The sequence below is a fragment of the Nelusetta ayraudi genome, unplaced genomic scaffold (assembly GCF_046127955.1).
Source record: "Nelusetta ayraudi isolate G7.1 ecotype Tasmania unplaced genomic scaffold, CSIRO-AGI_Nayr_v1 ptg000048l, whole genome shotgun sequence".
NCBI classification, from domain to species: Eukaryota; Metazoa; Chordata; class Actinopteri; order Tetraodontiformes; family Monacanthidae; genus Nelusetta; species Nelusetta ayraudi.
In genome coordinates, this window is record NW_027466098.1 from 7157999 (window position 1) to 7174202 (window position 16204).

The window sequence follows — 16204 nt, forward strand, 5'->3', positions numbered from 1 at the left end:
TGTTATCCAGTAAGCTATTTGATTGGGTGAGCATGGGTTTTATGTGGGTTTTATGTGAGGCTGGTTGGGGCATTGTGTGTGTCGAATCTTCCTCACAACACTGGGTGTGGTTGACCAAACTGGAACTTGGCACTTGGTTCACAAATTGCAGCGGTCAAATGATCAACCACACCACAAACTAAAACCTGATTGGAAGCCACTTCCGAGCCTTTCACTTTACCCTGTGATAACGCAAAGTGTCAAATATCCCACTTGAACTGTCACACACAACGATGAGTGTAAGGCCTTTTGAAGTCCTCTTCCTGAAGGTTTTATTTCGACCTTTTGATCCCATTTGTCATTGCAGACTCTGTCTTACTTTTGTCCGCTAATTACCTAAGGCTCAATGACTCATGATTGGGTGATCGCCCTGATTGATTAATAGAATGATTTGATAAGAATATATGGGCCATGCAAATCAACATCAAAATTGTAATAATTAAAAATTGTGGTACATTTAACATAAAAATTGTATTGTTCATGTGCTTTTCTTTTAATGCAGCCCAAACATACTCCTATGGGTACTTCCCATAAAAATTCACTAGCCTTACTTTGCTTCTTTTTTTTTATACAATAAAACATTCAAGAAACAGTCTGACACTCCTTCTTTTATTCCCATTATAGATTGCAAGAATAAGCTAACACAGTATATGCGGTAATAAATCTTGTTCTCAGCCAGGAAACTAAACTATTATTGCATGAAAACACACATCATTCAAGATGCCCAAGGAAGAAGTCCGGTGGCATCTTTCTTAAGGACACCAAATAAACTTAACTGATCCAAACCAGAAGATCAGTGTCATTATGATCTATAGACGTTGCGAAATATGGAAGACATCCGGAGTGACGAAGGGTAAATCTTTCAAATAATGCCTGTAGTGATGCCTCATATGGAATGCTTTAAAATGTTGAGAGGATGGACAGCATGTCAGGTACAAATGTTCATGTTAAGACATCTTCATTTAGGCAGCATACACAGTTCATCTTCCTGCTAATTTTAGTGGTGGGCCTCTTTGGCTCACTAGCATTTTTCATTATTTTTTTTACATAAAAGTAAAATGTACATCACCTAAAATGACAATAAATATTATGAACATTAACCTGACTGAGGAAACTAAATGGATAGTTGAATCCACCTGCCCCTCTATGCTCAACTCATAAAATCTAACAGTCGCAGATAAAGATTCCAGTTTGTACATTTATCGTCTTTCCCCCACACTGTTTCACAAAGCATGATGAAAAATAGTGCAACCGTCCTGTTAATGGCTTAATAGGTCAGAGGTGAGAGACGACCCTCGTCACGTGTATAAAAGGAAATACAAGGGAAGAGGAAACGGAAACATTGGTTAGATACATGCAGGCAGGTCTTTTTTTTTTTCCCAAGAAATTTTCAAATCCGCTCAAACCATCTTTTGCCAAATTAAAAGTTTCTAATTTTAAAAATTCTGTGACAGTCTTGTAACTGAAGTAATGCTTTGGATAATTAATACAAATATTCAGTAAACCATACTGGATTTTTGTTTTGTTTTATCCAAAATACAAAATTAAACTGTTGTTAAATCTTCTTCAACCCTTCGCATATTCTTAATGTAGCTAACATTACCCACAGAGAACACACATGTGTATTGCTTAATTGAAAACCTATTGGGCAAAAAATAAAAATATGATGACAAGCTAATGTAACCCAAATGTTGAAGGATAAAAAATAAGGCTCACAGTTGTTTGCCAAAATATAGTCTCCAAGACAGCTAATTTCAAGGAGGCAGAATAATGCTCACTGTCATCATGACTCAGCTCTGATTGTGTGACTTGACAAGTAAAAGTGATGCCACTTTACCACAAGTAACCCCCAACAAGCCATAAAGTGTTTAAGATCCAGACAGAATTAAAATGTTATCCCCCAAAATAAAGATGCATCCACGCTGCTTCTCTTCTGCTCCACTGTTGCATTTTTGTTGTAGTTCAGTTGTTTAAAATAAACACAAAACAAAAAGCCTACCAACCCTTTAAACCAAGACTATCCCTGCATCAGACCCAAACCTTAAGTTAAACCCATGTTTTCCTAAGGCCAGTTGGAACACAAATATTACAATCTGCAAGTCTTTTGTGGAAGTCTATCTTTAGTTTACAATATCCTTAAACTCATGGCCCAGCCAAGACTGTGGTCACATGAAACCATGTGAAAACATCACATTTCGCTCACTGCAGTTAGGAGGAAAACAGCCCCAATCTAAACATGGTAAACAAAGCCTTTCTGGAGGGGGTCATTGATATAACTGTTGATTTTCCATTAATAAAATAATTCAAACATGTCTTCATGTGATAATATGATGTGTAGAGTAGAATATGCTACTGCAATGCTGTATACGTATATTCCTGAAGCTGGGTGCGTATGTATTTGTATGTGCACTAATTTTGTAAGGTTATCAAAATGTAGTTGTGGTTCACAAAGACAGTGTTTTAAATAAAACTTATAAAATACCCCTTTTTCATTCTCGGAAAGTGCAGGGTGTAATTTGAATTGGTCGAATTGTTGTGGGCAATTTATCAAAAGACAGGTTTGAGGTTTATTTGCTTGAGGCTAATTGATGATTCTTGCTAACTGCCACGGGGTAAATTAGCTTGTTGACTCCACAGCGTCATTGGAGCGTTACTACTGCTGCTCCATTAACCTGCATGCAGTAACCTCGCGCTGTCTTGCGTCAGATTGTGAACATTGCCCTCTGGTGGTGTCTGGGCTCATGTGGTGTTGTCGAGACAACCGCTGACGGGGAGTGGTTGGATGAACGAGTGGCGGAGGACGGCACGTCATCTCAAAAACATGCATCCGAGTAAATTATTTCCAACGAAGCAGTTGAAACACCGACAGAATGATTGACCGCCTGGTCTTGGCGTCCGTCAATGTGAACACTAAAGAGTTGGCTTCCCTTAAAGAAGCGTACGCACCACAGCGTACGACTCTCGTGTCACCAGTGTAAACAGGAAACGTATCAATCTTCATTTAAAACTGACCTAAAGTGACGCTTAATAGGTTTTACTTTGCAAGATATATTAGGTTTTGGTTAAAAAAAACAAAAACAAACAAACAAAGAACCCCAGAAATATTCTACAATAAATATAATATAAAAGATCTAAAATAAGTGTCCTTATCAAATCAGTCAAGGTGCAGAACAACAGCATAGACAGTCTGACAGGAGATGGTACGCAGTCGTCAAACTGGAGTTTAAAGCGAGGCTCGCGGTCGTCACTACTCTGCCTTAGTCTGAGCAGCAGGGGGCACTGCAGCTGTGGACACCAGCCTAGCGGCCTCATCCTGGGGCCCTTCCTCGTCTATGTTCTCCCTCTCCAGCAGGCCCAGTAGAGGTTGTCTCTGTGCGAAGGCGTTCCTGGGCCGAGCCCTGTGCCTGCGGGGGTGCAGGAAGAGCGCGGGGTCCGGCATGGCCGTGGGCTCGGCGGGGCCCGTCACCTTCTCCACGGGCACGCACTCCCGCGAGCGCTCCACCCTGGCGGACGCCAGCGTGCTCTTGCGCTTGGGTTTGACGACGGGGGAGGAGGCCGACGCCACCGCAGTGGCCGGCTGCTGCTGCTGCTGCTGCTGCTGCGGCAGCGGCGCCGCCGGGCCAGAGCCCAGCTGGCCGCAGGCCCCGGCCAGGAGCCCCTGCCTCTGCTGCATCCGCTGCTGGTGCAGCTTCTGCCTGGCGGCGTGCAGCTGGAAGGAGAGGTAGGCGGCCGCCTCGGTCTGCTTCTGCAGCTCCGTGTTGAGGACGGTGGAGCAGTGGCTGCGGCGCTTGAGCTCCTCCAGGAAGTGGCGCTCCTTCGCCTTGAGGTTGGCCCTGAGCGCCCCCACCAGGGCCCCCTTGTGACCGAGCTCCAGCCGCAGCTCCGCTAAGGTGCACTCGCGGTCGGACAGGCGGCTCTCCACCTCCTGGCACCTGGCCTCCAGGATATCCTGTTCCTCCTGCAGCTCTGAGACAGAGACGGTGAAAGTGTTAATAGCAAAATTCAGCAAAATGGGGGAGGAACGAGTGACCTACTGACCTGAATCATCAGATCTTACCAAAGTGAGGAATTGGACATGTTTTAGGCTATTTATTCAACTACAAAAGTTTCCAAATGGATGCCTTCTGTGTATTCTTGAAAATTCTTGAAAATGAGTCTATTCTCAAAGTCAGACAGTGCAATGGCGACAATGGAGCACGTAAAAGTACAGTTTAAGGACAGAGATTAAGGTATGTAGCCACACATTTGCATATAGATTAAGATTGATCAATAGTACTAAAAGGTGGCAAAGATAGATAGATAGATAGATAGATAGATAGATAGATAGATAGATAAATAGATAGATAGAGCGTTACTCAATTCTCAGCCATTCAGTCAGTCATTCATCAATAAATCAGTTCATAAAATAGTGCATAGAGAGTAAGAGAATGATTAAAATAAAGAATTTGAGGCAATAAACAGTAAAATGAAGAAAAAAAACAAAAAACATTTTTGAACAGTTTACTTTATGCCCATTATCAGGTCACTGTTTTTCCATCCATGACTTCAGTGGAACACTGTCCTACAGCTGAATAACAAAAAAGCTATCTGGCGTTGTTTTTGGTTCGAACTGTTGAATGCTGGGATTGCAGGACATCAACTTCCAGAACTCTACAGATCGTATGAAGCAGAATGAAGCAGAAATAAACGAGTAAAATGGAGGCTTCCATTCTGAAGATTTCCCATGTATTGAGACCAGAACAAGGCAGCCACAAAGAGGCCGTCCCAGACGGTGAGATGAACACCTGGAGACCAGCGAGCTATCAGTACCCATTGTGACATCACAAAGGGTTGATTTTCTACAGAAGCCTTAACGCAGTTTTTTTTTTCCCCTTCTGCTTTCCAAAGATAACGAGAGAAATAAGTTGCGATAACAAAAACATACTGGCTAGTCATTGAAGGACACAGGATATTTCTAACATTTCCTGCGTGAGCTCCCTCACCCGGCAGACCAGATCACTTGTCGCCACTGCACTCGGAGCCGAGCTGAGCCGAGCCCGCCGAGCTCTTCAATATCACGGCGCCTGCCACGGCTTATGCTTTGTCCTCCGCCCACGCTACACTGCATTACTACTTGAGCGCGCCCACGCTTTATGCTAATACCCGTCTGTTTTCGCCACAGCCCGGGTTTTCAAATGGCAGACAACACTGGAACTCCGGTGAAAGTGCCTGAAGGGGATGGGAAGGTGTAGAGCAGGGGTGTCAAACTCAAACACACAGTGGGGCCAAAATGTCAAAGTTAGACAAAGTCGCGGGCCAACATTTTGATATTACAGAAAGAGCAGTGAACATTTTTATATGGACCCAAACAAGTTTTGCTTCAATCTGAATATGGAACAAAGCATAGCAGCTTAATACTATACAATATATTACTTCATATTGCACACATGCAAACTCGAATTTCAAATAAAAAACTCATCAAAATAAAAATGGCATGCCTCTTTTTTTGCAGCCTTCTGATTTAAATTCCAACTGGAACCTTTTCCCACATGCTAATACACATGCTGATACTAAATGTAACGGCCCATGATAATATCCTTCAATGAACGTCCAAAATACCAGAAGAGCATTCTGGTATTAGTAGTATTAGCAGCACAAGTGCTGTATAATACCATCGGGCCAGCTCTAGTAGTGATTTTGTATTTAGCCTCGCGGGCCAAATATAATGAGACTGTGGGCCAAATCTGGCCCGCGGGCCAGAGTTTGACACCTATGGTTTAGAGGAAGAGAGGAAGGAGAAGTCGGGCCCCCAAATCCGCCCGGCTGACCGATGAGACGGGGATTAGGTCGACGGTGGGCGCCAGCGCTGAGACCTCCGCCTGTTTAAATAGGTCGGGTTCGCTCGGCGGCTCCACGTGAATCCGTACTGGTGGTAAATCCAGCAGGGTTCCTCGTGTATTAGCAGAAGCTTTCGGGCCGAGGCTCTATGCTTTATATGCTGATTACTTTTTCTTCTTTTCCTTTTTTCTTTTTTTTTTTACCTTGCTTCATCAGACCCACCTTCTTATCCGCCGCCTTTAGCTTCGCTCTGCCCCCCCCCACCCTGCACACTTTCACCACGTGTCCTTTCCTATGACATCACCTGCCTTAATCAACTTGACTTCCACGACCGATCCTCCCAGGACCGATCCGTCTCAGGTTTCGCTGTCACCCGTGGCCACGCCCAGGCTGAGCTCATGCACGCCGCCTAATGTGATACTCCTACACCCCTCCCCACCTCCCACCCCAGCATGTCTGCAGCCGAACGCACTCGACTCCCCCCCCCCCCCTTCCATTTTTCTTTAATCACCCTCCCCGTTGCCTCTCCCCATCTCCGTCTTCTTCCCTCCCTCTGTTATTTTTTTCCAGGCGCGACGTCTCTACGCCCCCCCACCCCCCCCACCCTCTCTCTCGCTGCAAAGTCTGTAAGTGGACACCCCCGCTGGGACCACAAAGGTGGGGCGGGAACAGTAGCCGGGAGAGGGGAAAGGAGGGTGGATCGATTAGTGATGGTGGGAGGAGAAGAGGGCAGTGTGCCGTATTGACGGGACGGCCTCGCCTGTGAGGAGACGTTGGGCCTAAAGCAGCCGGGCAAAATCTACCCAACATCGGCTGAGAGCAGTGGCGGAGCCAGAAGTGTTTCCTTGGGGTGAGACAGTGACCCACTTAGGGGTGGCAATAAGTAGACACCTGAAATGTCTACATTGCTGTTTTTATTCTTATTTTCTGTGTGACCTTATAACAGTCGGCCTGTCGACATTCCTATGAAACAGAGGTGAAGATTTTCTACATCTTCAGCAGTGGTAATATTAATAATAAACCTACATCAACATGTTCCTACTGTCCTCGGGGTCAGGGGTTAGCGTTACATTGAATTTCTTCTTTGTGTGATTGTTGGCCAAAGAACAAAATACAGTCATACATTATGCATATCAAACACATCAACATATGAATACATAAAAAAAAAAAACATACTGTCCAAAAATCAACAAAGCCATGATGTGAAATGCTGTATTGTGGAAGTGTAAGGCCTTTTGTCAAATTGTCTCCCCACCACTGGCCACCACGCGGCACCGCCCCTGGTTGAGAGGCCTGTGCCCAGTCGCAGGAAGCAATCCCCCCCCCCAAACCAGAGCAGCGGCAGAGGTGAGGTGTCAGTGGTTCTCTCCTCCGTTGCAAGTCAATGAACAGCAAAGAAGGATTTTGCAACTGTAATTCAAAGGGAGAAAAACTGCAGACTGCCACTTTAATGCTGCCTTTCTTTAATCCTAAAGTTAAAGCCGTGCGCTTGCGTGTCTAACAATAGCTCCACGGTTCCGCCGAGCGTTTCAGCGACACCTTTCCAGTCACGTGCTTGGTCATTATCAGGAAGTCCGGGGGGAATAAAAAGACATCTTCCTTCTTTGCTTCACTTCTTGAGGTTTTCCATGCCATGGCTTTTAATTAGAGGTGATGAATATTTGAAATAAGTATTCTAGATTTTAGACGACCACACCACCAGAGGAAGAGTTTGGATTTGGCTGAAGACTCATTCACAGGGAATTGGGGCTAACACAAATAACCTCAAAGTGATATACTCAGAGCAGCTGAAACAGGGGCGGTTGCCAAGACCAAAACTTGACATTGTGAAGCGAACCTTTGGCAACATCACTCAGCTAAATCAACAAAATGAACTTGATTGGACTTAGGAAAGGAGCAGCTGATAAGTCATATGGGTGTGTGAGGTGATGCAAAACGAACCTATTTGGCTCCTGCCAGGAGGCTTCTCTTTCAGCTCGCTTGTCAGCTCTGAAATGCAAGGAGAGAGAGAAAGGGGGAAGAAATGAGCATACAAGTTATAATCAATACAAACTATACATTGCCATATTTTTAATGTGCACAACATATGTTGCTTGACATCTAATCTACCTGGGCTGTCTCATCACGGCTGTTATGCTAGCATTTCTTTTTGTGTGTGCGCATGTGCATGTATTTGTGTGCTAAGGGGCAGAGCAGACGCTCGGTGCACTTTTCAGCACACTTCCAGTTCGGCTCGTCCATAATTTATGAGGCTAAATCTGAAACTTTACATCAAAGTCTGTGTGTCTCGCGCTTGGCAAATAAAGCCAGATTACACGACAGCGCCTAAAAAATAATGAAGTCCTTCATGGCAGGCTCATAATAACAACGATGATAGCACTTTTCAGTGAAATCAATACTTTGGAATGATTGAAAAAAAAAACCCCAACAACAACAGGCTGGGCATATGAAATTTTAAGAGGGAACACAAAGTGAAGAGTAAGAAGTGCTTGTCATAAAGAAACCTGAGCTGAGACACATTCACAGAGCCTGCACAATGGCCTGGCACCCAGCAGATGGGCTCTAGAATAGCATAGAACGCCTTTATTAATCCCACAGTGGGGAATATGTGCATAATTACAGCAATGGTATAATGCAAAAAAAAAAAGATGGAAAATTATATTCACTACCAGAGTCTAGTAACAGTTTGTCAGAAACAGACAGTGTTTTTAATAATAATGCAGAATAATAATTCATTTTTATTTATAAACACTATCAACACTCAGGGACACCTTACAAAGAGATTTGGAGTTGGATTTTAACCTTTAAACCCTTTTAAAAAAAAAAAAAAAAAAAAAAAGCTTCACTGACTTGTAACAGGGATAACTGCCCTGCTATTTAAAGGTAGCTTTAAGTTAGCACTGTTACAGTGTGTGGCCTTTAAAGTGTACAGAAGCATAATGTTGAATGCTTTTGTATCGGCATGGCAGTGATTCTCATTTGCTTCCACCCGATAATTCCTCCACTTTATAACGGCATCACTCCTTCATTCAAACGCACAGACAAACAGCCAGATCGCAAACATTGCGAGCGGACTAGCAGACAGCTAATGGGGGCTCAATGATGTAACAGGGGGATTTTCCAAATATTACGGGACATGATACCAGACTGTGGCAGTTTGTCAGAGAAGCAGGATTATATGTAAAATGTTACTATCTTTTTTTTTTTTTTTTTTTTTAAAGGCAGAGGAAATATGAAATCCCAGCCTGGATGTGAGCAATATTTTAGTCCCTGATGAAAATATTTTAGCTGACAAGGTTCCCTCAGGGGCCAAGTGCGGGTCAGAGAGACGGTTTTGTTTGGCCCGTCAGTCACTTTGATGATAATTCCACAAGGTCTGACGGCAGAGGGATCTCCGCGTTCAGCTCTCAGCGTACACTCAGCATAAGTGAGTGTGCGGCTCCACTAACTTTGAATAAATATGACATGAAGTTGTCCGAGAATGAAGTACAAGAGCTCAGTCATTTCTGTTCTGTTTTAAAATTTCTAAAAGATGCTTTTCAAAGGTATAGATTTTGAAAATCTAAAATAAAAGCATCACCACAGTGACCTAAAAATAAGCAGAGTGTGACGTTTACACCGTATTGTACAGTCCTCTGTGTTGCGTTTTAGGTCAGTGTAGATCAGCATGCGTTATTCTTAGCCTCTGTCACACCCTTTTTTTCCTTCCCTCTGCAGTCAGCACAACACACCAGCCATGCAGCTGGCGTGAAGACACAAAGACAGAGGGGGGAAAGAAAGGGCAAGGGAGGCAGCCTGACATACCGACCGAGCTTCCCGGCTAATCTTAGCGTCAAAAATGCCCAGTCCCAGCTGTGATTGTGCTGCTGGGTGAACTGAAGACGTTCGTTCCCCTGTACAAATTCACACAGCACCACACGACAACGAGGAGCTTTGTAGGTCATCACCCGCAGCCTGACTTGCGCATTCAAAGCACTTTGCTTGTTATCCCCCCAACCTTGAATTTTGCCATAGCTGGAAAACCTCGCTAATTAGTTTCTCCAGCAAACACAAACAAGCCTCATTAAAGACGCTGCGGTGGCCGTTTTCAAGAGACTGATCTCGCCAGTTGTTGACGAGTGTAAGCATTTTGCACTGGCGAGGAAACCCCTGCGAGTTTTCCGGCTAATGAAATTTAGAGGTCAACAGGAAATAAGGCGGAGCCAATATGCCTACACAGCAGCACCATCGGCCTAACCTTGCATTGCCCTTCTGGGCCGCACACGCTGGTGAGTGGGCAGAACCCCCAGTGCTGTGCACACTCATGACAGTGTAAGGACCTGGCTTCTGAGCCACACATCATTAGGTAAACATCTAATGTTTATGTTAGAAGATTCTCAAAAGATGAGAAAGCATTGCTAATTATGAGAAGATGTCCGTATGCGCCCAGACTGTTCATGTCCGTGGTAACACTGCGCAATACTGGTAATTTATGACTAGTTTCAGACCCTTTTTAATCAGCTGGGATCACTACTAACCACTAGTTGGTGCCGTCGTTGCTTGTAGTCTCACGGCAAAGAGGCCTGGGTCCTTTCTCGGTGGAGTTTGCCTGTTCTCTCTGTGTCTGGGTGGGTTCTCTCTCTGTACCCCAACTTCCTATCACCTCGGCAAATGAGGTGAATTGGGAATTCTAAATTGTCCCTTTTTCATAGTACTGTGGAAAAGTGGTGACTTATGCAGGGTTTAACCGTGAACAATTGAATTAACAATTTTGATGAATCCTATTAAGCTAGTTAGTTAGTTATGTCGGTTTTCTTTTGGGCAATTGGTGCCTGTCAATGCCTTTAATGCTTTGTGTAAATCACTCTTTTGGGCTAATACACCCCCCCCCCCCCCCCCCCCCAAACTTTCCTTGCTCTGCACTCTGCATAATGCATCAGTACATACTGGTCATTTGATCTGGCATTGCCTCCAACAATATTGACTGCGCAAAAAGATCTTTGCATTTTTTTTTTATTTTTTTTTTTGCTACATCAGATCTGCATCTGACGATGAATAAAAGATGCCCAGCAGAAGGATTTAGGGAATTTATCGTGCGTTCCTTTGCACGCAGTCCCAACCCTTGAACTAAAATGTTCAAATGTATGTATTTGGACAAATACTGTCATACTCTAATATGTATATACACATTGTATTGTAATATGTTTCCAATATGAGCATTTGCATATTGCTGGCACATTACAATTAACGCACCACAATGCAAAAAACCCCAAAAAAAACAGCATCATTGCGACTGTGCATTCTATACATTGCCAGTGACAGGTCCACAAAGACAGAGGACGAGCAAACCCCGCGCACAATGTGTCATTGTTAGTGTGAGACTCGCACATTCACACTAGAGTGGAGTCAACAGGCGTATGGGCCAGATGTGATCATACAGCAAAGTGATGGAAGGGGGTCGTTTTCACTACAACTGGTTACTTTGGCTGTGAGCCATCTCATCCCATCTAGCTCTCTTTCTCTAACACACACACACACACACACACACACACACACACACACACACACACACACACAACCATCCCTTCCCCCTGCTCTCTTTAACCACAGGCCTCTTCATATGGATTACTAGCAGTGGCATTTTTGGATTAAGCACCATGGATAGGTTGGCGGGGATTTATTGCACGTAAACACTGCGCATAGAGTATACATGCATGTGCATTCGTTTAATTAAATAAATCAAAACAAGGTGTGTGTGTGTGTGTGTGCGTGTGTGTGCGTGTGTGTCTTTTTTGAGCCTGCCCTTTAATTGGAAAGCATATCCATCAGGTTTGAAACAGGAAATGCTGCAATCTGCAGGACTGGTAGTATGACATCACCGTGTGTCATACTCTACCAGACACTGAGCGATGGCACAGACACGCATTGGCTCAACAGTGGGACCACTGTGCACGTGACGAATTAAGATGAGCTGTATTGAAATAAATTGAATTGCCCGCAGATTAATCATAGATAGCAGCAACAGCAGCAAAGGATCCGCTCCAGAGTAAATACTGGTCACGTGCTCCCGCAAATGAGAACTGGAATCATGAAAAATTCTCTTTCAATTATTAAATACTCTGCTGTAATATATCACTCATATGTATATATATATATATATATATATATATATATATATATATATATATATATATATATATATATATATATATATATATATATATATATATACATATATATATATATGTATATATATATAGCAGGTTGGAGGGACTGCGGTAAAAATGCAAAATAGAAAAAGTTTTGTTGGTTTATCAGAGCTAATATATGAGAGGCTGCAGCTCAGTTGGTCCAACCAACAGTGTAGTTGGGATTACTCCAAAAGTACATACAGTAAAAGTAATCCAACTTCTGATTAATGATTACTCCTTAAAAAGTAATCTAATTATTTATTTAAGACTTTGTTCCATAAGTAATCAATTACTAATTACTTTAGTTTAAAAAAAAGATAAAGCAACAGTTGCACGAACTTTAGTAAAGTGCAAATTCTGCAACTCCAAATATTGCCTCTGTCAACATGTCAACTAACATGAATGAATGCTCTCTGCTCTCTGAACACAAACTGCACATTTCTCAGAACAAACTCATGTACAGCACTGGTGCCTTTTGCACAGCCCGTATTATTAAAAATAATTAGAAGCACAGTAGTTAAAAGATCTCTACTGTGCAGAGTACTGCTGACTTACTTGTAAACATGGCTTTCAACAATTTATGGGGTTCGACGTGGATTTTTTCAAGGTTGAGAGCGTCTTGCTTCCTTGCACATCACGCACAACCAACCACAATATTCTTTGTAACGTAATCGTCGACTTGGTAAAGTCATTATAAAATAATTACCAGTTTTGCCACAGTAATCCCATCACATTACTCCGTTATTAAAAAAGTAGTTTAATTACAGTGGTGGATTACTTGGTAATAGATTACTCGCCAACACTGAGAAGCAATGATTTAAGGCTGTACGGTTCGAGTCTCGGCTCCAAATATCGACATGTCAAAGTGTCCAAGACCTTTAAATGGCCCCTGGTGGACCTCTCATTGCAGCAGCTGCCCATTGGTGTGTGGATGTTGGTGACTGGGAGGACGAGAGGCCATTGCTAAAGCTCTTTGGGCATTATTAAAGGGGAGAAACGCGCTACATAAGCGCAGTCCGTCGTGTAATTTGTCTAGAATTAATGAAACATTACCAACAGACATGCTGGTTGTGGCTGTCAAGACAACGCTCTGCTTTGACCTTGTTTGACAGGAGCAGAGCGTCGTCACGTGCCTGAAGAGCTTTTCATCGGTACCAATTGATGCACAGACCCGTTTGATCTCTTAATCCTCGTTTCAACGACACTTAACGTACAGATGTGTCGCGAGGACGTGGAGGGAACGCGCAGAAATGTGCAGCAGGGCGACCCTCACCTGAGCATCGCTTCTGCAGGGAGAGGAGCTCCAGGTGCAGGCCGTGGAGTAAAGTGAGGTGCTCCTGTCTGAGGAACACGACGCTCCTCTCCACGCTCGCCGTCTGCCGAGACAGCGAGCTCTCATCCATGGCCGAGTCTGGAGGGAGGAACAAGAAGAAGAAGGTTGAACAGACCTCTGTTACCACAGCTTTTTGTCAATCTGTGAGTTCGGTACTGAGGTCACGTGGATGCCATGAATAAAGGCAACACTTTCTATGAAGGTCTATTGTAGAATGCATTATGAGTGCCTTTATCAGGCATTTTATAACATGTCATAAATGTTCATAATGATGTATGATAACTTCTGACAACATTTATTAATAACTGTAAGAGGTGGATATAAAGTTCATCGTCAACGCTTTATACCTCCACGGCAAAGTGACACTGAAGATCTAGATGGTAAACCATATTATTATATATATATTTTTAGATGATGACTTTGTGAGTCTGAAGTAAAGTGACATGTTTTACAATGCCTTATAGAGACAATATTCCAGAAGTGCTGACACTTTACTTTAAGCTCACAAAGTCTTCCTCTTAAACATATATTTTTAACTGGTAGTAATAATACGATATACCATCCAGGACTTCAGTGTCACTTTGTCATGGAGGTATAAAGCATTATAATGAATGATGAAGAATGATGAGCTTATAACACATTTATAACACCACTTATAATCATTTATAAACGTTGTCATAAGTTGACATACATAATTACGAACATTTATGACATGTTTTACAATGCCTTATAAAGGCACCCAAAATGCATGATGCAAAGGTAAAGGTACAAAATACCTTCATGAAAAGTGTCACCTAAATAAGATCCTCATCCACAAAACCAGGAGGAAGCAGCGCACATCTGCTGACGCAAAGAGCGGCAGCCTCCATCACCGAGCCTCTTTTCTTTTCTTCTAACGTGCAAATTCAAGCGTTGTTACCTTCAAACGTTACGTTAAGTTCCAAATTTCAGTGAACGGAATTCGATCTAAGGCGCTCCTCCAAAGTGCGCATGCCGGCCTCCGATGCTGCTCCAGATCCTCCTGGTGGTTGCAGCAGCATCCGCCCAATGCGAACGTTCCTTGACGCGTACAAGCGCTCATCAGCTGCACGTGAAGCCCGTTTGAAGAGACGCCCGACAGCTGAGAAGGGGATGGCTGGGGGAAAATAAGGCGCAAACAACCCCCCCACCGAGGCGCATCGGCGCGGCGCGGCGCTCCTACGGCTCCCCGGGCTCCGTCACCGCAGCGTCCGCGTCGAGCGTCGCCGGCCGGAGGACGTCTTCAGCTCGGTGGAGATGATGAGGACGCTCGCAGCCCATGTTTCCGCTATCCTCTCCTCTCCTCTTCTCTTCCTCCTCCTCCTCCCGCGAGGACCGATCGGGCTATTTAAAGGGCCGAGAGGAAGCGAGAATCCGCGAGATCATCGGAACGGCGCTGATTGGAGGAGCCGAGCGCTGTCAACGAAGGACGTAAACAAGGCGAGCGATTGCTGTGGAGAGGGACGCGAAACAAGAAGGTGGGAAGGTTCCCCGCGTCCTCGTGATTTCAGCACCACGGACAGAGGCAGACACAGCCTGGTCGTGACCAACCTGCGGCCGGCGGACCGAGAGGATGCCGGCGGACTGAGAGGTGAAATTCCACAAGCATCGACCATTCAGCCTTAACAAAAATAAACAAACAAATAAAATCCTCATGTCACGTGGTACCAGTGGGTCAAAGGTCATTTGATACTGTTAAAGCAGCGTATTCTGTGGCTATACTTGTCAATATTTAAGAGGAATTTCACTGCAATTAAATGCACCACGGTACACAGCACCAATGATGGTGAACTTTGGTTTCATTACATGCAAATTGCAATCTCATAACAGTGAAACATACTGCACCTGTTTAATTTTACATATCCACCTGGTACAGAGCCTATACAAAAACACTTGTTTGGGGGAGGCACTCAACCAGTGAGATTTCTCTTAAACTGCTAAATGAGGCAGGTAGCAGCAGCTTTGGACTCTGTATCCATTAAAGGGATTCGTGCGTGAACAGAGCGGCTCTTTCACAAAGAAAAACCCCACAGTGCTGTTCTTTTTAAATCCCGCTCTCGGGAGGTAAAAATGCTGTCCGGTTGGAATTAAACTGCCACTGCTGCAGCACCCACGCTGCACAGCTTGCATCAGTTGCTTCCTGCAGTTGTCAATCAGAGAAGGTGACTGTTTGCAAGACTTGGAGATTTCAGAGAACTGGCTCCATTGCAACTTTAGCCAATTTTACAACTTGCTATATGGAAACAAAAGCCAACAAAACACATTTTCATTTGATCTTTATTACCACATTAAACAAAATTATGCTGTTATATAAACATAGAAATTGGTGTTTCAATTACAAAAGCATGTCAAAACATGAAAAATAACTGTCATATATATGTATGTATATATATATATATATATATATATATATATATATACACACACACCTTGAGGAGTAAGTGTCTGTGAAGTGTGACAGTTCATTGCTCTGAATAAAGGAGATGACTAATATTCCTGAGTGTGAGTGGCTTCATTGTTCCACCATGTGGACATCCTTGACAGCGTTGCACAGTAGTATTCAAAGTTGTCAGAATATTTGTCGGCTGTAAAGGTAGGTTACAATGGTTTTCACTCATCGAAGGGAAAGCAAGGCATACGTAAAGGCAGTAGAAATGGATTACATAGTGAGGATAGGGATCTTTTTTCTTCATTTGTTTTTTTAGTAACTAAAGATACTAAAAATATGAAGTCATACATTCATGCGACATATGAAGTGTGCATGAGAAGGAGCACGACTCTGCGTGAGACATGCCTCCCCATAATCTCCTCTGTAAACGGGAGTGCT

General features: G+C 43.7%; 1 protein-coding gene across 1 annotated transcript; it reads right to left on the reverse strand.

Annotated features, from left to right (window-relative positions):
- Positions 1–2201: 2201 nt before the first annotated feature.
- ccdc92ba (coiled-coil domain containing 92Ba) lies at positions 2202–14692 on the reverse strand. Its single transcript, XM_076036016.1, has 4 exons — positions 14279–14692; positions 13300–13437; positions 7798–7845; positions 2202–4005 (listed from the first exon to the last, which is right to left on the reverse strand). The coding sequence occupies exons 2-4, from the start codon at positions 13427–13429 to the stop codon at positions 3287–3289; spliced, it is 897 nt and encodes a 298-aa protein (XP_075892131.1). The 5' UTR covers positions 13430–13437; positions 14279–14692; the 3' UTR covers positions 2202–3286.
- Between the last annotated feature and the right edge of the window lie 1512 nt (positions 14693–16204).